At 39.9% G+C, this 24799-nt stretch overlaps 1 protein-coding gene across 1 annotated transcript in view; it reads left to right on the top strand.

Moving 5' to 3' along the window:
- Window positions 1–20683, top strand: part of SEMA3D (sema domain, immunoglobulin domain (Ig), short basic domain, secreted, (semaphorin) 3D) — a gene marked incomplete at its 5' end in the record, with an annotated part of 78950 nt that extends 58267 nt beyond the window's left edge. Inside the window, 6 exons of the mRNA XM_009704686.1 lie at window positions 2139–2227; window positions 4051–4092; window positions 5337–5494; window positions 7593–7657; window positions 9920–10059; window positions 19904–20683. Of these exons, the coding sequence (XP_009702988.1) occupies window positions 2139–2227; window positions 4051–4092; window positions 5337–5494; window positions 7593–7657; window positions 9920–10059; window positions 19904–20317 (908 nt within the window). The remainder of the gene's footprint in view (window positions 1–2138; window positions 2228–4050; window positions 4093–5336; window positions 5495–7592; window positions 7658–9919; window positions 10060–19903) is intronic.
- Window positions 20684–24799: the final 4116 nt, after the last annotated feature.

The raw sequence follows: 24799 nt of genomic DNA, 5'->3' as shown, positions 1-24799 counted from the left end.
CTCACAGCAGGTGAAACTAAGGTACATGGAGGTGAAAAGGTTTATCCAAGAGCAGTGAATGAGCTACTGCCATGAGCTGCAGGGAAATTAAGATTTCCATTTAAATCCTACCCCAGTGCTGTTGAGTTGCACAGCATTTTATCTGGCCTATAAGCAAATTAGGTGTCATATAGTTTGATAGTTATGGACATTCTGAAGTGATTTGGGGAAAGGAGTGAATTGTCACAGAGCATCGCCTCTGTAAAGTGTGGGTTGTCTCAGCCTTCAAGAGCTTCCCAGCTGCATTATCACACATGTAGGTCCAGAGATAGCCTCTCTCTTGGACCGTGTATGTCTTTCAGCTCAATCCCTCTCCCAACTCTTGTCTTCCAAAAAAAAAAACCCAGCATGAAAGTCCCTCTGTGATTCCCACAAGTCAAGTACAGTGGTGTCAGAGAGAAAAGCACAGTTTCATAAAAAAAGAACATTAAAGTGGTGTTTGCCTCCTCACTGCCTGAGAAAGCTGGGAATAAGCTTTAGCTATGATGATGGAAAATCCTGGTTGCTTTCTGAATGCAATCTTTAATATAATCGACAGAGAAGGAGAGGGAACACATCTCACAAGCTGTGAGGTGCCAAGGATTTGGGAATACTCACTGAAATTTACTTTTCTGATAATAGTGAGAAAAAGTAATTAAAAACTTAGCTGTCTGATAAGACTAGTTCACTAGTTAAAATGTACAAGATATTCTTTTAGTAGCTACAGAGGTTGCTTTCAGATGTTTGCTATCCTCCACTATAAAATTTGTCGTAGGAATAAAATTATATTGAGAGACCAGCAACTCGAATACCCCCAGGTTTACTGTTACTACCCGGCACCAATGCTAATTCTTTCAAAGTAAATCAACTGGTTTAGAGGTGTCAAGGCCGGCATGTACCATGCAGTCACTAGATGGCAGTCCATAATATGCAGATATTTATTTATCTGCAGTGCCTACCTTAAAAGTGAGATTTCTTTTCCAGAAACACATGTTTTTGTTCTATATTATCGTCTAAACTCATCTTATGGAAAAAAAATAAACTCAGAGATAAAATTTCAAATATTATATAGAGAAACTGAATACAGATATACGAAATAACCCAAGAGATTTTGAGCAGCAGCAGATCAGAAGCTTATTATATGTTTGAATGTATGCAACTAACTTATACATATGCAGGCTTTGGCAATTATGTCAAACAAACAAACAAAAGCTCTAATACGTAAGGCGAACTGAAATACTTTTGGCTTTGATTGGTGATATGATCTTCAGTAGTTTGGGAAAACAAGAATGAAAATCTAATTCTTTCCTTTATAATGTATTATTTTTCATCATTTCAATACTATGCATAGTGCTTACAACTAAGCTGAGCTGTGTCATTTCCATACTGCACATCCCAGCACCCAAACCACTTCGTCTGGGCAGTTTTTAAGGGTTCTTTTTAAGGCCATTCAAGATTCACCAATGTGTGATGGTCTGAGATGAAATAAGCAGCTGTTTTTTTCACCAAGCAGAAATTCAGGTTAAAATTGATGAATAGATTTAACTTAAAAAAATTCTCTAGATAACTCCAAAGAAGTAATTTCTGTAATGATTAAATTAAGATTTTGATGTTAAGCAGATATTTTGTTCAAAAATTTCCCTAAAATGAAAAGATAAACAAAAAAAGTGCATTGCTTAGAGCTCTACATTAAAATGAAACCTACTTCTCATTAGGGTGATATACTGGATGAGAATTAATTCTATAAAGTAGAATTAATTTTCTGCCAATTTAGTCCCCTAAGCTGGATCTTTTTGGGGTCAGATGGCCCCTGATTCTGGCTCAAGGAAATGTGCAGAAACTTCTAGCTGGCAGCATGAACGTGCTTGTCTGTGTTTGTGTTTGTGAGAGTTAGACCATCCCTGCCAGGAGCAGCCTTCAATTATGTTGGCTCAGTCATACAGTATAACCATAAATGTATTGTATAGAGCTATGTAGATAGCAATAGATGCAGATATGGATAGAGGTTGTTTAAAGGCTACATCCTTAGTGCATTAGCTTTATCTTCAGGGCATGAAATGGAGTGGCACATATGTACTGAAACACAACTGTGCATTTTACATGATGAACATTTGTTTCAGACATAGGCACAGTCCTGAAAGTTGTGAGTATCACAAAGGAGAAGTGGACTAAGGAGGAGGTGATCCTGGAAGAGCTGCAGATATTCAAGGTAAACATTAACAGCCACAGCATCAATTAAATATTATTCAAGGGACTTTAAGGCCCAAACTGTCTTTGTCTGTCTGGTTGTTTGTTTACTGGAACTAGTTCAAGTTTCCAGAGGGACACTATGTAAATTTTTAAATGCCTTGGTGTACTTTGGGTAAGTCAATTGAAAAAGATCCAAAACCAAACAGACCATAATTTTTCAGACTCAAAGAAAAGTCTTATTTATCCTGCCTTGTTCTAGTTTGAAACCTTACTATAAGCCTCAATTTTTTATTAGTAGTATTTTATTTTTAATGCCAAATTTTCTATTGTCTCAGCTTTGGGACTATTCTTAGTACAATTATAATTTTTTTAAAATAAGCAAACAAAATTCCACAGATGCAGAGAAATTCTTTAAAATAATAACTTTAGGAATTGATAACGTAAAGAAAAAACGTGTTTTAATTTATTGGTAAAGGCTGACTCAACGTTTTTGACCATTTTGATTTGGTTATTCTGGCTGAGTGATAAAGAAGAAAAGTAACTGGAACCCTGCTAACATCAATGACTTTTTCATAAATAGAGCTTGTAAAAAGCCCAACCTCCTTTCTGTTGCATGCACACAATTTCTGATTAACCTCATTGCTGGTGAGGAAGCCGATGTCATCATACCATTACAGTAGGAAAATGCAGCCCTGTGTCTTCCCTACTGATTTTCTTTTCCATTTAGTGGTTTCTTCTTTGTTCTTTGCGTTCTCACTTTGCTTTCTTCTCATGCTGTATAGCTCTTCTTCAGTCTCCACCTTGCTTTTTCATTAAAGTTTATTTGCATCCCTGGCATTTTGATTACTTTCTCACACATCCTTTCTCCTATGTGCTATACGAGATCTTAGCCAGAATTTTTGTACATACTAAGTAAATGAATTTGGGACTTAAAGTGTTTTCCAAGTGTAAGGACAGGATCTTTAAAAATTATTTCAGAGAATATATTTCTCCATATGCCTTTTGATATGTCATATGTATGATGAAACTTTGATTTAAAGGATCTCCATGTCTTCTTCCCACTGTCTTGGACACCAATTATAAACATCACTCAGAAAATACCAAGATTACTCAGTGGCTTGCCAAGTAATCAGCAGTTTCAGTATGTGCACCAATTTGCTGCATTCTTAAAACATAACGTCAAGGGCAAATGTACCATATCATATTTAAAACAAAAAAATGTTATTTTTTTTTCTGCTCAGCAGACATTCCTTCACATTTTTATTGGTAACATTTATAACTGTTACCTCTATGTTTTTGAATCTGGAAAACTGAAGGGGATGAAGGGCTGAAAAAACATCCCCTATTTCCTCAAACTGCATTAACATTAAACAATAGGCTTAGATTAATCATCTTCTGTTAGGCAATAGATAATACCCTGAGCTTTGTCCTGTTCTTACATCAGTCACTGGCAAAAATTTCAGTGTCTCTCATAGCAGTGAAATACATCCTGGTGCAGAGGATCTGCCTATGTATCCCTTAAATGCCACCTAAGCCTTTCAAATAGTGCTTAATAAGAACTTAAGTTGATGTGAAGGCTCATTGCCAGTCCCCAGGATAGGCTAGATAGCAAACTCTGAGAATTAAAGGCTGTTGCCTCATAAGTAACAAGGAAAATTTATGGAAGTTATTTTTGAAACATGAATTTAGTGATTCTTTGGGTTTTTTTTTCTTTTTCTATTTGTTTAAACCAAGCAAACGAATCTGTAATTTTATTTACTTTTTGTATATTAAGTTCTGTTCTCTTTTTCAGTAAGAACAGGGAATGTGTAAACTAATGCACCTTACTAATTCATTTTTCAGCACCCTTCATTTATCTCAACCATGGAGATTTCTCAGAAGCAGGTAATCACAAGCTCATTTAATTACTGCAGGATATATGGTACACTGAACGCTTAGCTTGTTAGGTGACGCCTGTTACTGGCCAGACTTTCCATGGATGACTCTTAAAATGTATCTGGAAAGGAGGAGATATGTTTGAACTTGTTTGCCTGCCTAATTCACATTTGCTTACAAACAGTAATTTGTGTACCTAAGCTGGTAATTGTTCATGGAAACAAATCTTTAGTCATATGGTAGTGGGATTTGTGAATGAAGTCAGTGCACATTCATTTTCAGGACACTAGAAATACTTGTCTTTTTACAATCTAGTAATAAATTATTATTACTATTATTGTTGTTATTTTTATTAGTAGTCAAGAGAGATCAAGTCCTCATTGTGCTAAAAATTCTGTGCACACAGACTGAAAACCAGTCTCCCTCTCTAAAATTGCGGTCTAAATCTGGGTGGTCCAATCCTGGCAGCGCAGGGGCCAGTCCCAGTTGGGAATCTTCCGATGGGAAACAGTTTTATGGCAGCTCTGAGCTCTATGATGGCTACATGCACGTTTGAGAGGCAGCGTGACACCAGAGCCATCCCTCCCTGCCCTGCAGAAGTGGCCAGAGCAGCTCCGGCACAACACGCTTCCCTCACGTAGGAGGAGGTATTTTGCTGTTCAGGCACGCACAGCACAGCTGGGTCGCATCTCCCCTGAAAAAAGGTGGCAGGCCAGCTGGAAGTATTGCATGAACCAGCTCTGGCTCAACAGCAAGCACTTGGACCACCCTTGTCTCAACAGGCAATCTACTCACACGTTGGGAAGAGAAGAGTAATATTATCCTCATCCTACCTAAGGATCAGAAGCAGAAGATGAAGTTTTATTCACACAAGGTCATCCCCAGTTCCCCGATTCTTAACGTCATGGCTATCCAGCCCCTTGTTTTAGAATGTGTTATTAAACCATTCTTTCCATGGTGTGCTTCTGATTTTTCATTACAGCACAAATCTAAAGGTGTAAGGGTGTTGAGTGCTGGTGTCTTTCCAGGACTGCAGCCCCCTTTCCTCTCTGCCGCGTTGTCAGGGATGGATGGGGACTGGCCAGTTCACACTGAGCCCTGAGAAACATTTTAGAGTAAAGGAGTAATTCTCCCTCATTTTGTAAAATCTGGGACAAAGTTGAAAGTCTGCAAGTGTGACGCTGAAAAAAGGAACTTTTAAAATGGGCTGCTTGGGGAACGCTCCTAATTCATTCGCTTTGCCTGATTTGCAGCAACAATTGTACATTGGTTCCAGGGATGGATTGGTTCAGCTCTCTCTGCACAGATGTCACACGTATGGGAAGGCTTGTGCAGACTGCTGCCTTGCCAGAGACCCGTACTGTGCCTGGGATGGAAACTCGTGTTCCAGATATGCCCCCACTTCTAAAAGGTAAGGAAAAAAAAAGGATGTGCTGTAAAAGATCTTTCTGCTTGCAAGAATTTTAGAGGTTCCTAAGCAGAACGTGTTGCCTTTTTACAGCATGTCATTTGCCTTAAAATTTGATCATACTCTGGCCATGTTTCACATTTCTGCTCGAAGAGCTGTGAAGACAACATAGCTTTGTTTAAGTATGTGTGACAGTAACTGGGCTACTGCAGCTAACATCATAAATCCATCACTTTCCTGTTTTATGATGAATGCTTTAAGGCACGAGATGCTCCGATGGAGGTCCAGGTTGTGGCTAACTACCCAAGATGCAAGAGCCTCTCTTAAGCTTCTGACTTCTGCGTAGGGCACCACTGTAGTTATAAAGCAGAGTTTAACATAGTATGCCAGAGTGACGAATAATAAAATACATTGAATTCCCTGATGTAAATGAACAATTGTATTTGTGATCTAACCATGAGAGGGAGACAGAGATTTAAGTACTGTGATTTGACCGCATCAGGAGCAGTTTTTCCTCAGTGTAAGAAGCTTCATCTGAATTTTCTGTACTCACCAGCTAGGACAGGAACATGAATCTGCATGGAGGGAGAGCACGCTGCAGGCTCTAGCCCTGCAGTACCTAAGTTGCTAGATGTGTCTCAGACTTTTTGGCTGATTTAGCCAGAAGTCTGAGCTTGCTCGTTGAGCCAGAGTCCTACAGAGCCTCTTAATTCCCCTTTGGATGAAGCCTTTCCGACAGCAATTCTTGCAATGAGGTTGCAGTCTGAGATCAGGCTGTGGAAAGAGACTTTCTACCTTAGGGGACACAGGGCTGGGCCCTGAGCAATTAGACAAACCATTCAAGTTAATGACTCATAGGTTATTGTGTCATGGTGTCAAGGAACTTTATGTGTTTTCCCTCAAAGCCAAAGCAAACTGAATTCAGAGAAGCATAAAGGAAAGGAGAAAAGCAAGTGTTCAGGCTCACTGAAAAGTTAGTGACACATGAGGCTTGCTGAAGTCTGAGGTGGGCTGGGATACGGAGATTGATGGTCTGTGTTTTTTAACAGATGTGCAGTTTGGTGTGAAGGCCAAGTCTGTGGCTCCAAAACAAAGGATGGGTGACTGGCCTTGGGAATCCTCCAGTAGATCAGTTACTTGAATATTTTTGTCCTGTGTAGCAGCCTGTGGTTCCAGCACACCTACAGCTTTTACCGCAGTGGACAGCTCGGCCTCGGGAGCCTGCTCTCCTGCCGAGGCATTGCTCTGCGCATGGGATGTCCCACTCCTGTTATCTTCAGTGTCGCTGTGAGGGAGGACCAAGTTTCTTCCTGGGTCTCCAATTCTTCTACTAAAAAATTAAAATACAACCTTTTTTTTGATAGCTTTTGGGAGATAAATGCAATCATCCACAAAGGAGGAACTTGCGTTCTTTTTTTTAATGCTATTACACTGAAATTACTTTAAATCACAGTGAGTTTAAGTAACACAGCCAGAGATCAGCAGGCAAGTTAGTTGTGGAAGGTAGCAGACCATCTCAGACCATTGTCTTGAGCATTTTTTCTGTCCATAAAGATGAACCATAGTCAGATTTGTCAGTTGTTTGTTATAAAACCAAAACATTTGCTTTTCTCTCTTCATTTTAATGATTAGTTTACTAGTCAGTATTACCTTGGGCCAATTCTGAGCTCAATTTTGAATATCACCTGTTGAAACTCTGATCTTTTTCATGATCTACAACAGTAAGGATGTTTTTAAGTATTTCCAAGACAGTCCACCCCACCATGAGACCTGTGCCCCATGCTCCTAAAGCAGGTTTAGATGCTCTTTCTGTCACTATATTACACGCTCTTTATTATAGGCAGATTTTTTTTTCTTGCTTTTTCTCTTTCCCCTCCCAGTGGTTTTCCCAAATCACAGGCCCTTCTCTTGATGTCAGTTGTACAAATCTCTCTAGGCCACATGCTGCTTTGAGGGTGAGGCTGGTTTTAGTTAAGACCGTAATTGTCAGCAGTAGGGTGGGAGCAATGTGAGTCCACATCTGCTGAGCTTCTCCGTATTTTGTTGTTGAATTCCAGCAATTATGCCTGAAGTGTTACAAGTTTGCATGCTCTTCCCATAGGCGAGCCAGAAGGCAAGATGTGAAATATGGAGACCCCGTTGCACAATGCTGGGATGTGGAAGACAGTGAGTATTTTGCACCTTTCTTGCTCTTTTGTTGCTTTGACAACAGAGTTTGCCATAAGGGTCTCTGTCTGTCTGCAAAAACTTGCTGAGCTCAACACAATAACACTATTAAAACAGTTGCCTTTCCTACACTTTATATACATTACCCCTCCCGAAGTTAAATTTGCAGAGCTGGAGCTGGTAAGGGACAGCCAGCATGGGACGGCACCCTGACATCCCTTATGGGCGACCCTCCCCAGCACTCACCCAGAGAAGGGAGATGTGCCCCTGAAGCAAAAACATCATGCACATCCCTACAAGTAGCTAATGGGACCTCTGTGATTAATGTTTCATCAGAAACAGGGGGAATAATCCCATAAGGAAACCCACAGGGGTGAACAGGAACACGCCATCTTCTCCCCTTCCACCGCATACACTTGACACAACTCCCAGAGCCCAGCTCCAGCTGCCAAACCAGCCCCTTCCCCTCCCTGCAGCTACTTAAATACTCCTGTTATTAACAAAAGCCTACCCACCCCCTCCCCGTCGGCTCCCCCCTCCCTTTCCCACACCCTCTTTTCAGATGCCAAAGGGCCTGGCTTGCTCCTTTGGCAACTGCAGCACTTCTCTTACAGTGAGCACTGTCAGTATGAAATCCTGCGGTTACGCGGCAATCTCTGCGGCAGCGTAAAATAAATGAAAAGCATTCAAAATGAAACTTGGGTTTGTCTGGGGCTCTTCTAGCTGCTTATTAAAGCGAACAACCCAGTCAAAACAGTATTGATTGTATCGCCCTGTTGAATGTTTGATTCGGGACAAACCACCACTTTCCATTGATCTCTGGTTATTTTCGTGCCGCTGCGGTGCTCGGTGCCTGCTGCAGATCTCGGCATGAGTCAGTGCAGAAATCAGAGCTGCTTGCAACAGGATCAAAGCCTTAAGTCTGTTGCACAGTATAGAGGGCTCTGACTGTACATGTGTGCTCACAGATATAGTTAAAAAGTCAGGGTAAAATCTCATTTCCATTAAAGTCAACAACAAAACTCCTGTTCATTCCCAAGGGCCAGAATTTCCTCAGTTGCTGCTTACTGTGGCTCTCCAAATAGTGGTATCTGAGACTGTGCAAAGCTCAAGGTTATAGAAATCCTACCAGAAAGGCTGACAGTGTCACATTTTCCTGGAACAATAAAGAGATACTGGAAGAGTTGGCTTTACTAGACAAACGTAAAGCGACTTAGCACAGAAACTGGTATTAACCCTTTGCCCTGATGTAGTGCCACCAACAGAAATTTTATCCAGCTGGGATCACTCCTGTGTGCCATAAAACCATGAAGCTGACCTGTGCCACTCCAGACTCTTGGCTTATTTATGCCATTTGCAATAATTAATAACATTATGGCCCCAAAACCTATTTAAATTCAGTGCTCCACTGTGTGAGATTCCCTCCCAGAGATTTCATTGGCTGCATGAAGTTGTTTGGCTCTGCTGAAATCTCAGTGGCACAGTGAAATAAAAGAAAAGCATTTAATGCGGAGAGCTTGAATTTCTGTAGATCTCATATAGGTACTTATTATATTGAAAAAACAATCCAAAAGTGTATTCTTTTCTTTGTTGAGCTAACTTTTGATTTAGGAGATACCACTGCTTTCACCTTCCTTTCTGTTATTGGCAGAGGGTAAGAAACAGCTTTAGTCTGATGGGAAGGCAGATAAGACACAGATAAGACAGACTGGAAAGGGAAATGGAGATGCAGAGATTAGCAATTACTTGCTCAGGTTTACAGAAGGCCAAGAAAGGAACTCAGATCTGCCCATGGCTCCTTCAGTGTTTGGTCTGAAACATACTCCAGAGCATTTCAAATTATACTGAAGGAAGGTAAACTTCAGTTTACTTTAACCCTGTGACTCCTTTAAAGTGTTTGGGATGAACAAACTAGACCGTACAATCTACTTCTAGCAGCTTTAGCTCAGGTTTAGTAGTTGCATTACTTAAAGGAAAAATACAGGTCAGATTTTAAATTCCTCAAAGGTGAAAGCCTCAACTTTAAAATGGAGCAAGCTTGTGATACAGATTTTATTGACCTCCTTAAAAACCAGTTGCACTGAAGGAAGGTTAGCAGCCGCCTCTAAATCCTCATAGTTATAGTTTAAGCTAAAAGTTAAGTTTCCTTTTGCTTTTTTATAATTTACTTACTCTTATAGCATCTGTTCTGAATCAGGCTATTTTCCCATTGCTTTAAAAACCAGGTCAGGGTTAATCTCCTGTACCATGTTTGCTTTCCAGGCATTAGTCATGAAACTGCTGATGAAAAGGTGATTTTTGGCATTGAATTTAACTCAACTTTTCTGGAATGTATTCCTAAGTCCCAGCAAGCCTCTATTAGGTGGTATATTCAGCGCTCTGGAGAAGAACATCGAGAAGAGGTAAGTTATAGTCATCAAGGCAAGTTTCCTCTATAGAGAATTCAGCCGAGCATTGAAAGGCCGGAGTTATTGGGATTAGTCGATGTTTTACTTTTCCTTGCTTCACCTTAGGTATCACATAGCATTCTGGTATCACCATTTGGGGCATGCAGTGGGGAAGAGGGAAGCCATTTGCACTGTGTCATAAGCAGATTTAGATATTTATTTTGACTTACATGCTCATTCTATTAAAAAAGAAGAAGAAAAGATAAATTAGACTTTAAATAGTGTAAAAAATCAAGGTATTAAAGAAAAAAAAAAAAGCCCTTTTGACCAGTAATTAACAAAACAACTACTTCTGTAGGTAAAAGTATGTTCAAAACGTTTTTTTTTTTAATAAAATCTCTGCTCCATTTAGTGTCTGATTGCATTCCCTTATCATGTTAAGCAGTGTAGCTAAGAATTGCACGTATGGCTTGCTTCATCTCTCCCCAGAGAAGGAATGGTCTGTGCAGTAAAAAGCTTTTTATTTGCTTTTCTTCTTGTTACTGGAGTCTGACAGTGTTTCTTAAATGGCACTGTGTGCTGATGCAGAGATACCAGGTTAAAGAATTGCACCTTGCATCTGGAGTAGAAAGCAGTGAGACTTGTGATGGCCCTTAATTCCTGCAGGAAGCAGGTTTGGGGTCCTCACTGGTGGAGAAGCCCTGGAGAAGCCTCCAGGTCCCCACATACTCCCCGTGCTGATTCCACTCTGAGTTAGTGACAAAGGGAGGCCCTCTGATGTGCTCAAAAGGTCAACATGCTGGGACTAATTTGGACTGGGTTTAAGTGAGTTTCAAACCTCAGGAGTTTTCATAGCCTTTCTCTTACATGAGTAATTTTGTGTCTGAGGCCAAGTCTTGCTGTGATGGCAACCATGGCAACGGGGAAGGAGAAGGGAAAAGAATTGTCCTTTCAAATGGGCTGGTCCCAGGTGTTAGATATGCTTTTTGTTAAAGTTTCATCCGAGACAAAAATTAGTTTAAATGACAGTAACTATCAAACATGTAACCACTCTTCCACTTGCAATGATAATTCATCCTATGAGACTTTCTGAGTGCAAAAATGTGCTGGTTCTTTCTAAAGGCTGGGGAGATGCAGGCCAGGGCAGATGCTCAAGACAGCATCACTTTTGGGTGAGATGTGACTCATGGCAGTAGTCCCAAAGTTGCAACTCCATTTATGTGTTGGCCCAGAAAGCCAGAGTAAGGGGATACAAGGCACTTCTGATTTTTGACCAGATAAGATAAAAAAACCCACAAGGCTGTATATTGACTATGACACTGCAGTACTTTTAATTTACTCCCCTTCTCTTACTCATGCTTTGGATTGGCAAAGATTCCTTCCTCTGATGAGAATAAAAACTTCATTTATTTGTAGACACAGTGCTTCCCACAACATGCACTAAACACCAAAAGAAAGAGTTTACTGGTTTGAAATACCACCTCTAACCTTCATTACAGTCCATACTCAGAGAAAAAATGTGATCTTCTGATCAGCTGGCCAAGTATGCTCTCAGCCACAGGTGGCTGAAGTGAAAACCCAGCTAGAGGTGTATCAACCTTTAAAGACCTATGGGCATTCATTGTTTGTGCCTTAATTGATTTGCCTTTAACTGTCCTGTACAGAAGACTCTGTGCTCTACTTCTCTAAGGCAGCAGTTTGTAAATGCACTTACATATTTGATTAAGCAAAGTACTTGCTTAATTCTAACAATGTGTTTAAGACTCATTTTTAAGTAAATTTAAGCAGATAATTAGGAGATTTTCAGTTTTGAGGTTTTTTTTTTGGTGTGTATTTTTTCTTTTTTTTTTCTGAACAGGAAGTTATGTCAAGTTTTGAGGAGACTGAATAATTTTTTAAAATAATGTACAGCAACTATAGCATGTGCCTGAGTTTCTCAAAATAGCTACAAACGTTGGATAAAGCAGTCAGTTCCCTGTGAAGAAAGTAATATCTCTGTACCATAAGAAGTCAGACTTTCAAGATTTGAAAGCCTCTTTTGAAGGGCTGCTTTTGAGTTTTGTTTGTGTCAATTTAGGGAAAAAAAACCATCAGTTGATTTTTCTCATAGATCACATGTTCAGGTAGGCTTCTGAAAGTCAGGAAGCCATGCTCAATGTATCTTTCTTATTTGATTGTAGACCAAACTGCAGGTCAAACTAACTTTTGAACAAAGTTAGGGCAGGCTGACCTATATAGCATAGCCTAAGGTAAGGCTGTATTATTTTTTGCCATGCTTTGTATTTACAAAAGGTTCATTGTGGCAGTGACCTGATCTCTGCTACTTGTTCTGGGCCAAATGCTGGTTACCCAGGCACGGTGATGTCCAGCAGTGTAGGACTGCCCAACATGCCAAGGATGTGCACGTTGAGAGAGAGTAAAGGCATGCATGCATATGTGTGATGGCATTTGAAGCTCCAGCAAGCACACAGCATACATCTTTGCACATTAGCAGCCTTCCACAGCAATGTTTATTGGGCTTGCTCTGTGTAAACAGTCTGACATATGTTTGTATGAGAAAAGTAAAGCTTTGCTAAAAGGCTAGATTAACCTTTGAGGCAAATTTAGAAGAAAATTTGAAGGAGAAATCTACAGACAGATTTTCTACATTATGAATGCTAACAGTAGGCAAATAGCTTTTTATCACATATTGTTCCTAAAGCCATAGCAGTGTTTCTGTGATCTAGCTTTGATAAAATAGAAGTTGGAGCACATGGTCCACAATTCCTTGGGGTGGTTTTGTTAGTTTATTTTTATATAATTTTTTTGCAGTCTTTGAAGATAACAGCCTATATAAAGGCATATGCACACATTGATTATTACAGGATCAGATCACTTAAAGACAGTGTATAGCTATTAGGTTTTTTTGACTCCTGCCGGAAAATTCTTAGAGTAACAGAATTTCTAGTATTTTGACCCAGGTTGGTTCCAGGGCCCTAAGAACTTGAACACTTTCTGAGCAAACTTGAATCATCATATTGGGAGATATAATTTTTAGAGGAAAAAAAAAGAAGTTTTTTTTGTTATTTTTTAAGGTAAAGATATTAATCAAGAAATGTCTTGTTTTCAAATGCATGTGCCTAAAATTAAATTCCTAATTTCATATATGGCTGCCTAAATAAATGACTGGGTCTGCAGAGATGCTGAACAATCATTCCTCCTATTAGATAGAATAACGGTATTTGCAGGTTAAAATGTTAATCTCTTGTTAATTTGGGGATCGAGAAATTGAGATTTTCACATTTTCTAATTTAACTTATCAGTGAAAATGAATTCATCGGTATTAGAGTCTAATTGGAGACCTTCCTAGAAAATCCAAAGTTCAGCAGAGTAATTGACTTTCTTTTCAAAGTACTTCAATTTGACAAAAATACCATATGTGACAGAAAGAGTGTGGCCATATGTAATGTGTAGTTTGATCTTTGTCCAGCCTTACCATAACTTTTCCCATTACAATTGTATTTTCTGCTCTCTCTCTCCCTTCCTGCAGCAGATTTCTCAAATAACACTGTACATTATTTTAGTGCATGTCTTAGCAGTGTAACTTATTGTGATGACGATACCATGCTTTGCAAATGACTCCATGCACCTGGAACTTAGGTTACGGACTTTTAGTTCCAGGGCTGGAACTGTAATGTCTCAGCAAGTCTTCAAACCTGGCTTTACAAATAGATGGCTTTGCACTGTCCCAGACATACACTACAGCTTCCTGAGGGAAGGAAAAGGGCAAAATCCAGACTAGAGGGGAAGCGTTTGGCCCAGCAGGATGTCCCTGACATTTCACCCTTAGGGTCATGGTTCAGAATGTGACTTCCAGGCAGAGCAACCTGTGGGGAGGGACAGGATCTCCTGTGGTACAGGAGCTGTCACCAGGTCATTTTGCTGCCAGTGGGAGTACATTTCCCTGTAGTTCGGGGCCGTTTTAAGGTCAGGAGTCAAATATCTAGTGCTTTTCTGTTTAGCGTTGCTCACGCAATTGATCATGTTTGTTCCCGTGCATGCAGGCTTAGTCACCGAGATGAGGGAGAGCATTTCGGTGGCTGGAGTTCATAAAAAAAAGGTGGGGACGTCATCTGTTCGTAATGACTTAAACTGCTGAAGTTTTCTGAAACTTAAAACAGATATTTATTTCTCAAAAAAATTCCTATGTGTTATGTTATGTATATAGTAGGTGTCAGGACTGCAAAAAGCAAATGCATGGCTCCCTACAAACCCATTAGTTTTGGTGCCCCATGGCTCTGAAAAATATTAGCCCCCCCCACTTTAGGCTGCACTTCACCCCAAGTCTCCTGTGGCTCTAGGTCTGCCAAGGTGCCACATCCCCTTGCAAGGGCCAGAACAAACCATATGGTCTGAAGTGACAGAATAGGTGCAGATCACTTTTAACTCTCTCCTTCCTGCTTTATTCTTACCTGGGGGTGAAAATAAATCCACCTAAAGGCAGGAGGACATTCCAGTTTCTTCTTCAGTGCTTGTCACCCTTTCCATATTCCTGCCTCACAGCCCTGCACTGTTTTTCTGATGGATCCAGCTTAACGACCATCTGATGGTTTGGTAGGTAGAAGAGTTTGACCCACTCTTGCACATCTTGCCAGGCACAAGATTGTGACCCAGCTTCCTCATCGGAGCGAAGACATGTTGTTTCCATTCCACATTTTAGCCAGACTGAGAAGACATTTTTGAGTTTCTCCAAGGCATAAGTTCTCATATGTTTTTGCGGTTGGACATTTTTGTGTCATGATGGCAATTTTCTTTGTTACAAACGTCTGGTCAACAGCATCTTGTGAAAAAAGGTCACAGATTCAGTGCCAGCCCTGAAATCTAAGAGTTGGATGACAGCTGAGTAAGGAGGAGGACATACACCAAGGACTGAGTTTCCAGTAGTACCTTCTGTTAGAGGAGCGTAGTTCAGTGTTTGAATCCTTAGGTTAATGAGAAAGAGATCAAAAGAGTGGGAACAATAAGAAGAGATTCATTCTGCAGTCTAAGGACTACTTGCAGCTCTCATGCTTTCCCTCTTTTATTTTATTATATGACTCATTGCCTTCCCCTCACCCCCAATACCTTGAGATTCCTAAGCAAGACTAATATTTTTGACAGTTTACTGGGGAAAAAAATACAAGTAACTCTGAACTGAGGTATAGCACGTGACATTTCTGCTTTGATTTTGATATACTGAAGGGTGGGGTGAGTAGGAGTTTAAAATTCAGTCTCAGAATAAGAAGTTAGCTTCACCTTGCAAATAATAGGAATCATGCGTTTCCATAATGACATTGTACAAGCAACACATTCTTCATTTTTCCTGTGTCTTCTTGGTAAACAAAAAAAGATGTTTAAAAAAAAAAAACAGAAAAGAGAAATTAACTCTACAACTGTATTGGAGTTAAATGATTATTTCCACAGTACAAGAGAAACAAAGTCATGTGTAACAATAATGAAAAAAAAACCCAAAAACAACCCCAGAGTGATCTTTATTTCCAGTCAAATGATGAGGATAAAGAGGAAAACAATAGAAAAACAAAGACAAATGTGAATTCTCAGCAAATGTTCCTCATTTTCCTTTCTCCCCCTCTCAATTTGTTCAGGGCTTGCAGCTAACCCATGATTAGTCCAGCTTTACCTCTAACATTTTTTCACATGTTGATTAATGAGGGAAGGCAGGCTTTGAAGCCACTTTCTTCTCCCAGACAGGTGCAGTGTTTTAACTGTGAAAGAGTTGACATGTGAATTATTTGTAAAGAGGGAGCTATCTAAACACATCATTAGCAAAGGACAAAAAGCATTGACCTAACCTGGTGCCACAGCACTTTCAAATCCTTGGTTGTTTTCCAACTTACTGATTGTTTAAAGATTTCCCATCATTATTGGCAATGCCTATTTTTCCTCCATTGTTAAATTTAGCTTGTGAAAATCAAGTGTTTGATTTGCATAGAGATCTTTTCCCTTTGTCAAATATTGCCAGTATCTACGGCATGTGCCATAATTCAGGTAATGTAATTTTAGGAAAACTTATGTGCTTATCATAAAGGATGAAATTAAATTTGTTGATGAAATAGTGTAAAAAATCTGCTCCCACGCCACTAAGAAAAGAAAGTTAATGGTAATCAATTGCTTTGTTTTTGTGGTTTATAATTTGTTCCCTATTGAGCAAAATTATGTCTCTTATGTTTAAGTTTTATTGTATGCTCAAATTTAAGCACATGTCAGCAAGCTTTTATGAATTAAAGCCTTTGTGCTTCTGAATTGTTAAATCCTATTTACAAATATTTTAGGAGAGTTATTGATTATGACATTGGGGGGCAAGCAATGAATCCACAGTTGACCAAACTAAAATTATGTCTTTTATCTAACCAGTCTTTTCACTCTCCTCAAAATTTAATAAAATATGTTTTACATCTATAGGTCAGGAACCAAAAAGCACATTAAGCATTCAAGTGAAAGGTTAAAGATCTACTACCAAGTAATGAAATGCCAGGTGTTTATGAAACTCCAGAGCCCTGTGGGGGGAAAAGTAGAGAGGAAAGACAGGAAGAGTTCTGAACCTATGGGTAGAACAACATAAACAGGATACAAAAAAAGAGAAGTGAAGGGGAAAAACAGTAATGAAGTGTTGCTCAATACGTGTGAAATTGGAGCCATAATTTCATCCTGCCAGAGGATAAGAAAGGAATGAACAATGAATGCACAGAGAAGGAGGAGGTGACAGTCACCGTAAGTCAATATCCAAGGTTAACACAGGACATTCTGTAAGAATGCTGCTTCATTAAAAATAGGAGTTGTGATGGGCTGGGATTAAGGGACACAACCAATTTAGACTCTGTTAGCTTTCTCTGCGGTATCCCAAGGCAGATGGGGGGGAGGGCAACTCCATCAGTTAACACATTTACAACTAGAAAGTGACGGCTGCTACACAAATGGTAAATACTTATGAGTAGCAGGGTGCTGGACTTGGGGGTCCAGTGATCTTTTCAAGTCTAGATCTGCCATTATTCTGCCTTCCTTTCACTGAAAATAGGCGAAACACTAGTGAGGGCTCTGTGGACTGGCACCCAGCCAGCCGAAACAGCCAGCTGGAGATCTTCCAAGTGTAGGAGGTACACAGCTGTCAAGATGCTCTAGACTACAATACTGGCAGAGCCACTGATAGGCAGATGCTACTGCTGCAATTGCATCAAGCCCTGAGCTCAAAGAGATCTGTCCTGTTTTCACTCTGACAATGTGGGAACTTGGTCTTTGCATAGTGCCTTATGAAACCCAAATGTCTGGAAATTAGCTGCTTCTTCCCATCCTTTTCACCAGATTTCTCAAACTTGGGTCTTCATGTTGACATGAAGCCTGGGCAGAAGAAAGAGGGGATTCCTTGTCATATCGCAACAGCCAAGCCTCCGAGCACTTCTACCTGACCCCAGTTCCTGTTTCTCTCTGTGGAGTACAGCACCACAAGGAAACACCTGCCCTAGACATATTTCTGCCTACAGCTACTTATTTGTGGATTCGTTTATACATTTTATGCTCCTGTTTTTACTGTAAGAAAGGGACATTTACTTGGAATGAAGTGTCACTAGCTGATGAACTTGAGGACTACTGCCCTATGCTGTAGGTTCTGGAGGTGCAAAGTGGTCTTTTCTAGTCTGTCTCTCTGCCATCTTCTGTGTATGTGCTTGTGGCTTGACAATAACTTCTCTGTTTTAAACTCAGTGTAGTAAATCAAAAGTAGCTTGTGCTTATGTAGCACCTGTTGTCAGGACAATCAATTTTCCAGGAATTTCCTGAAATTAGTGTGATTTCACCCTGCTGGTGCCAAGTAGGCATGCTTATATACAGTTTGCAAACAAGGAAACTAAACCTCAGAGTTGGCCCAACATCGTCAACTGGTGGTAGGAACCAAAAAATATTTGGTCACAGAACCAGGCAGCCAGAGCCACGTTCTGACCAGGCTTTTGTAGCAGTTGATTTCTTGTCTCTGCTGCAGTCAGATCAATGGTAGTACACCGGCCTGTATCCATCCATCCACATATCTAGCTATCCATCTTCCTACGTAACTACCTACCTACCTAATATGTATGTTACTGAAGACTGTTACAGCTGATACAGTAGCAAGCCAAAGTCTCTCTCCCTCTCTCTCTGCAGGTATTATATACACGTGTACTGCTTTTTCTGGTGATCTCAAAATGGTGTCTCAAATCATTTAACCCTTCCAAAGTCATTATCATAGAAAGTGAGAAAAAGGTAAAGCCAAAAGCCCTGGGAGGTCATCTCATCTATCTCTTTGCTCCAAGAGACCCTATTATGATAAAGTACTAAGTGAGTTAGAATCATAACAGATGGAGAATCATATGTATGTATGCATTTTTTCCCATGGAGTAGAAGAGGGAATCATGTACAGATTTTTTACATAAAGAAACAGTGTGTAGCTTACCCACTGTGAATAAATCTAATTTAGTCATCTTTATGCCTCCCTGATCTTCAGTCTCTGAAGTTTGCTGGAGGGTCAGATGTGCACTCTGGGAAATTTTCCAGATTCTATCTTAGTTCTTTCTGCCCCCACTCCCCCTTTCTTAAACCCACTACTCATCCTTGTGCTGAAGTTTTTCTACATTATAACAATGCCACCAGCGGTGCTGAGGCTGTGTTTAAGGTCCTGGCTTTGCTGTGGGCTGAGCAAGCAGCACTCCGGTCCGTAGTGTGCCGTTGTGTGCTGCAGCCTCTGCGTGGCAGCAGAACATTGCATGCCGGGGAGGTGACAGCTTTGGCTACAGCAGGATCATTTTCAAAGGAAGTGCTGGTGTTGGACACTGGGAGTTAGAGCTCTGCTTTCTACTTCCACCTCTGCTACTAATCTTTATATGGTCTTTGGCAAATCACTTACCTTCTATGTTTCTCAGCTGCAAAAATACTCAGGTGGCCGGTGCCCCATCCTGTTGGGGTTTTTTTTGGGGGGGGTTATGATTTTTTTTTACTTACATTATTTTGGAAATCATTTTCAGATCACCAGATACGTAACTTACCTGACAGTATTATTATTCTAAGATGCACTTTACTTTTAACATGTGAGATCGTGTTGTATTTTTTTAAATATTTCCATTTGTAAATGAAATTACAGTTCCATGCTGACAGACTTCAGATCTCACTTGTAATCTCATTCTTTTCCTTGCTTCTTTTTTCTTTATTTTTTTTTCTCTAAGTTATTCTTCACGTATCTTAACAATAAAAGAATTGTACTCAGTTGTATTCGTCTAACTTCATTAGGTGCTTTTAATCATATCTCAGTGAGTCAAAGCCAGGATCAACTTCCTTTTGTAAAACGCAGTTGAAGAAGATCAGAATCACAGCATTTCACTTTAAAAATCAGTAATAGTTTTTATTTTCAGTGTAATAGGGCCTCAGCACTCCAGATACATACAAGCACACTAGTATATTGGGTGTATTACAAATACCTGAAGAACAGCAGTTGAAAAAGTGAATAGGATTTGTGGCACTAAATAGCTACCCTTCCTTGGAGAATGTGATCTAACTTATTGCATTGTGGCATCATGAGTGTTACTTTCTGTCCTTTCAGCTGTACAGCATATGCGTCTTTCACTACTGCATGCTGAAATGTCAGTGATACAGATGCTGTAGTTAGGAGCAGAACTCAGACATTGAAAGCATCTCCTGATATCTCTGCTAGCTCACATGCCCCACCATGCGCTGGTACCTGAGGGATGGGGCATGCCGTGTGCCAGCCAAGCCTGTTCTCCACCTCAGTATCACACTGACATGCGTTCTGGTTTTGCCAGTGAAACTCACCTATCGCATTCTTCTTTGTCCAACCCCACAGCTGAAGGCTGATGAAAGGATCATCAAAACAGAGCACGGGCTGCTGATCCGCAGCTTGCAAAGAAGGGATGTGGGAGCCTATTTCTGCAAAGCTCAGGAGCACACCTTTGTCCATACCATTGTGAAGCTGAATTTAAACATCATTGAGAATGGGCAAATGGAAAGTACTCAGAAAACTGAGGATGAGGAGGGCCGGGTGAGGGATTTGCTGACGGAGTCTCGGCTGAGGTACAAGGACTACATCCAGCTTGTCAGCAGCCCCAGCTTTAGCCTGGATGAATACTGTGAACAGATGTGGCATCGGGAGAAGCGGCGGCAGCGGAACAAAGGTGGTGCCAAATGGAAGCATGTGCAGGAGATGAAAAAAAAGCGAAACCGAAGGCACCATGAGCCAGCCAGGCCACCATCTACATAGTTTGTAAATGCTATTTAACGAAAGGACATTTTCCGTGAAAAAAAAAATACTGTGTTCTGGTTTTGTGCATCTTGCCTATGAATTAGTACTGCTTCTTATTGCAATCAGATAACTCACCATCACTATTAATCTGTATGAGACCATACAATGGGATTCGATACCAAGTGATGTATTCCTTATTGGGGTACCACACACCAGGCAATAATTTCAAATGCATTCATTTAAAAGAAAAGATGTACACTTTTAGATAATTTCTGGGTAGCCTGAGGCTACATGAGCTGTGTTCTGTACTTCCTGCATAATTTTCACATAGGATTTAGTGTCCGTGTTCCCATGTTAATATTTGCTGCCACATTCCACCCCAGAGGTGGCTACGTTTCAGGGGAGGGCAGATGTATTTCTAGTTCTTTGGCATCTTTCTGTATAAGAAGCATGGTAGAAATGTGTGACAGATCTGCAAAAAAACCCGCTAATTTACCCATTGGGCTTGTATACAGGCACATGGGTGGGTGTTGCTAGCACAGAGAAGCACAGCAAAAAATCAAATTACATATTGGCTTAGGGACAACATTCATTCTCTCCATAAAAAAAAGAGAAAGCATAATCATAGTTTAAGAGGGGGGAATTATTGAGCGTTACTCATTAGTGTTTGAGTAGCTACCAGTTTGCAGTCCATCTGCTGAAATGAAATGTTGACTCTAATTGAAACTGCCACCGAGATGCTTGGGAGTAAATTTCCTAAGTGGTCCGTGACAGGTATGTGCACAAATCCTATTAACATATAATGGGATTCCTGCCTGCACCTCTCCTATCTCTCCAAAGGTTTGACTCTGTTTCTCTGGCCCTTTGCTAGCTTTGTTTTATGCAGAGGAAAAGAAAAAAGACAACAACAAAGCTAAAAACAAAAGACGATGAGGGAAAATATTTAGTGGCTGAGACTAGTGCTCTTGACACAGAGCTGACATTCCTCAGATGTGAGTATTCTTTGGGATTTTCTCCCAAAGGTCTTATGTATTTTTAAGTTGAAAATTTGCATTGTTGGAATTAATACTTTTATTATAATTAAATAAAACAAAAGATGTCCATGTGTAAATAAAACTTGTAAGTTAGAAATTTGCTATATACCATAATTTCATTTGTAAAGTGTTCCCTGTTCCTTCGTTCATATTTTGGTTTTAATAGTGTAAATTTTTCTATATAAGCAAGAAACACTGGCCTCATTCTTGTCTATTTTACATCAATGTGATTTCATTGATTTTATTCCTGATATGCAACAACAAACACAAGCTCAAAATCAGGCCTACTGTCTCTTCTCATGAGTCACAGCCCCCCTTTCCTCTCTTCCATCTAACCTCCCTCCGTTTTGCCTTTCACGCCTTTTTGAGTGTGAAATGACAAATTAGCCACTTCCTCACATGGAAGAGAGCTTTGATGGATACCAAAACGACAGACTTTCCTTGTTTCTCATGCATTCTACACATCCTGAGAGCAAAGTCTGTGGGAAACCCGTGTAATTGGTGTGCACCTCATTAAGGAACTGAAAACATTGGCTCTGAAAGTTGTAGATTCGCCCTTGCCCATGCTGGTGTTTGTGTCCGCATTCAGTCCCTGATCTATAATTGTGTAGATCCAATTTGCAACGTTGTTCATTTCCTCTCTGTTGAAAGTCAGATACGGCAAAGTGTTTGTCAGATTTCAGAAAGGAATCTCAGCTTACCCACGTTTCTTGTAAAACTCAAAAGCTGAGTTTGCATGTGTTGTATAAAAAACAGCGATACCATATGTCATTAATTTTAGATGCTTTTTTAATAGGAGATGTATGAGTTAATTAGGAGGTATTAGATGGCATGCATACAATGCTTTGATAGTGTAAAGCACTGAGTGCTAAATATTATAAAATACATCTGGGGGGAGGAGGGAATTTCTCAGCACAGGACCTTTAATCAGCAGAGAGACTGATGCTGAAGATACTAACCAGTCATACAGTACTTTGAGAACAGACAGAGAACTTTTTGGCATTTTTGCTGCAAAATAACATACGCCAGGCATTTCACAAGAGGCTTGTCATTTTGGGTACCATGATTTTAAGGCCAGTTAAGGCTACTTAAAGGAGGTATGAGGAGGGTATTAAACTACCACATATAGAGCACCCTAAGACAGGGACACTCAATATTCTTGGCTGGAAGGTTATGCTGTCACCATACAGAACCTGCTCAATTATTCCTTATTAGAATTTTATCAGTCCAGAAAGTCCCATTTCTCTGACTTGGACATTAAGTTAATGAGTGGAACCACACCAAAGCTATGGAATAACAGGTGGTCTGCATTTGGATGCACTGACAAAGGACCTACTCTTCTCCCTGGTAGTGACACAGTACTTCAATTATTGCATTTCAGACAACTCTCATCACATGTTTACCTGCTTAATAAAAAAGCAAATAAATTTCTTCTTCCATATTTTTTCTCCTCCATGAAAACTAAATCATCTTATTTATGTTTAGATATGATTGGGGTACGTATTCTACAAATGGACCCCCTCCACTGACTTTAGTAGTAGTCTGGGATGACTAAGGGTCTCAGTGCTGGGAGCATTAGATTTAAATGGTTGAATTAAAATGTTATTACTCTTAAAAACAACTTTCATTTCTTTTATTTCAAATGTTCTTGCAACGAGATTCTTCTTAAAGAAATGATCTCATCAGTCTGGGGTACAGTGGTAGTGTAAAACCACAAGTGAGATATAAGGCCTCTTCCATCATGGGAAATAAATTCAATATCCTGCAAACCAGTGTGCTGTATTGGGTTCATGCCACCGCAGGGAGCATATTTAATAATATTGCATTGATAAAAGTCTGTGTTTTGATACACTGGGTAAGATGTATTCTGTAGTTGACAGGGTTAGCACAGCTTCTCATGCACAGCAGGCATTAAACATGCAAGGAGGCCAGAGGACCTTGGAGACCAGGGACTGAGAGGGACAGATCAGGGATCACTACAGGAGATAAGACAGGTTTTTGTTACACAGGATTCAGTAACTCAAAAGTAGAAGCAGGCAGAGCAGTGGGTCTTTCCACAACCTGCAGTCACAGAGAGGGGTTCAGAGGATGAGCAAATCCAGAAACTGTAACAGGAGAAGGTCTACCTCTTTTCAAAAAATTTCATCTTCTGTATAATTTAAAGGCTCAACTCTAAGTCTGCTTAAATTTCAAATCAATAATTTGGGGGTCAGCTGGGCTGATGTGAGCTGTACTATGAGCCACAACAGGCCCATAGTTAAAATGAAACTGAGCCTTGCCTCCTTCAAGAGCTCCATAAAAATGAAGTTAAATGAAGTTTTGGTCCAGAGTGGAAAAAAGTTGACTCCACCTTAATAACCGTAGGTTTTAAACAGATCCCTTAATGCATATGATGCAACATAGATACTTATTTACACACGCATTTAACCAGGAGTCCGATTATTAATACATTGTCTTTTCCTTCAACAATACCTTTGCATTGACCCTACTTCGGCAAAAAGTCAGCATTGGACTGAACTGAAGTGGTTTCAAACAGATTCTTAGAATAACCAGCACAATGTGAGCTGTAGTTATAAAAATGCTGAAAACTGACATAAGCTTTAAAGCCCAACAGGGCCTTAAACTTTGTAGCAATCTTGCAGTCAGTTAAAATAAAACAGAAAATGGGATTAGCAGAAAAAGGAATAAAGTATTAACACTTATTGTGATAAACTAGTTCCGTTACTGGAAATGGTTCCAACAACAGGTGTGAATGTGTGTTCATGCCATAAGCAAATACTTTTCTCTCCAAGCAGTTAAACTGACATTCCTTGAGGTATCTAAGAACCTGAATACTTTCCAGTTCATACATAGATTTTGGACTGGTTCTTATGTCACTCATAATGAAGTAATTAGGTTATATGCAACAGATTTCCTCTGGTTCATATGCTTTTGAGACCAGAAGATCCCTACAGTTCAAATGCTATGAACCCTTTAATCTAACCTTTATGGGTATTGATCTGCATTTAACATTTCAGTTAATGAACCATTATTTGTTATTATTACTCATCATTCATGTAATAAGCCCGTGTCTCATAAAAATCTCTCAATATTTAATAATGACTAATGGAAGTTGAGTTTGCTGCTGTTCTGTTGTATGAGCATACATGTCTAGAATTGCATATACACATGTCTTATTTTCTGTTCATTTTGTAACAGAGGTTAATTTGCAAAAGGCAAATGTGATTTCAAGAGTTGAGGTTCAGCTCAGCTTCCACTGAGAGCAGAGATTAAGATCCTTCTGGAACTGAATCACAGCCTAAGTAGACTATAATCTATTTATAGTCTGGTAGTCAAACACCCAAAGATATGTGTTGTTCTGCAGGGTATATTGGCCTGATTCTCCTTGCACGCAGTTGTCGATGAGACATGGAGGTCTATGGAATTACATCTGCATGAATGGGAAATTAAGCCCACATGTCTCTCT

This window comes from Cariama cristata, unplaced genomic scaffold (genome assembly GCF_000690535.1).
Source record: "Cariama cristata isolate BGI_N322 unplaced genomic scaffold, ASM69053v1 scaffold3677, whole genome shotgun sequence".
NCBI classification, from domain to species: domain Eukaryota; kingdom Metazoa; phylum Chordata; class Aves; order Cariamiformes; family Cariamidae; genus Cariama; species Cariama cristata.
Note: the sequence above shows the minus strand (reverse complement) of the source record. Positions and strands in the feature narration are given on the sequence as shown.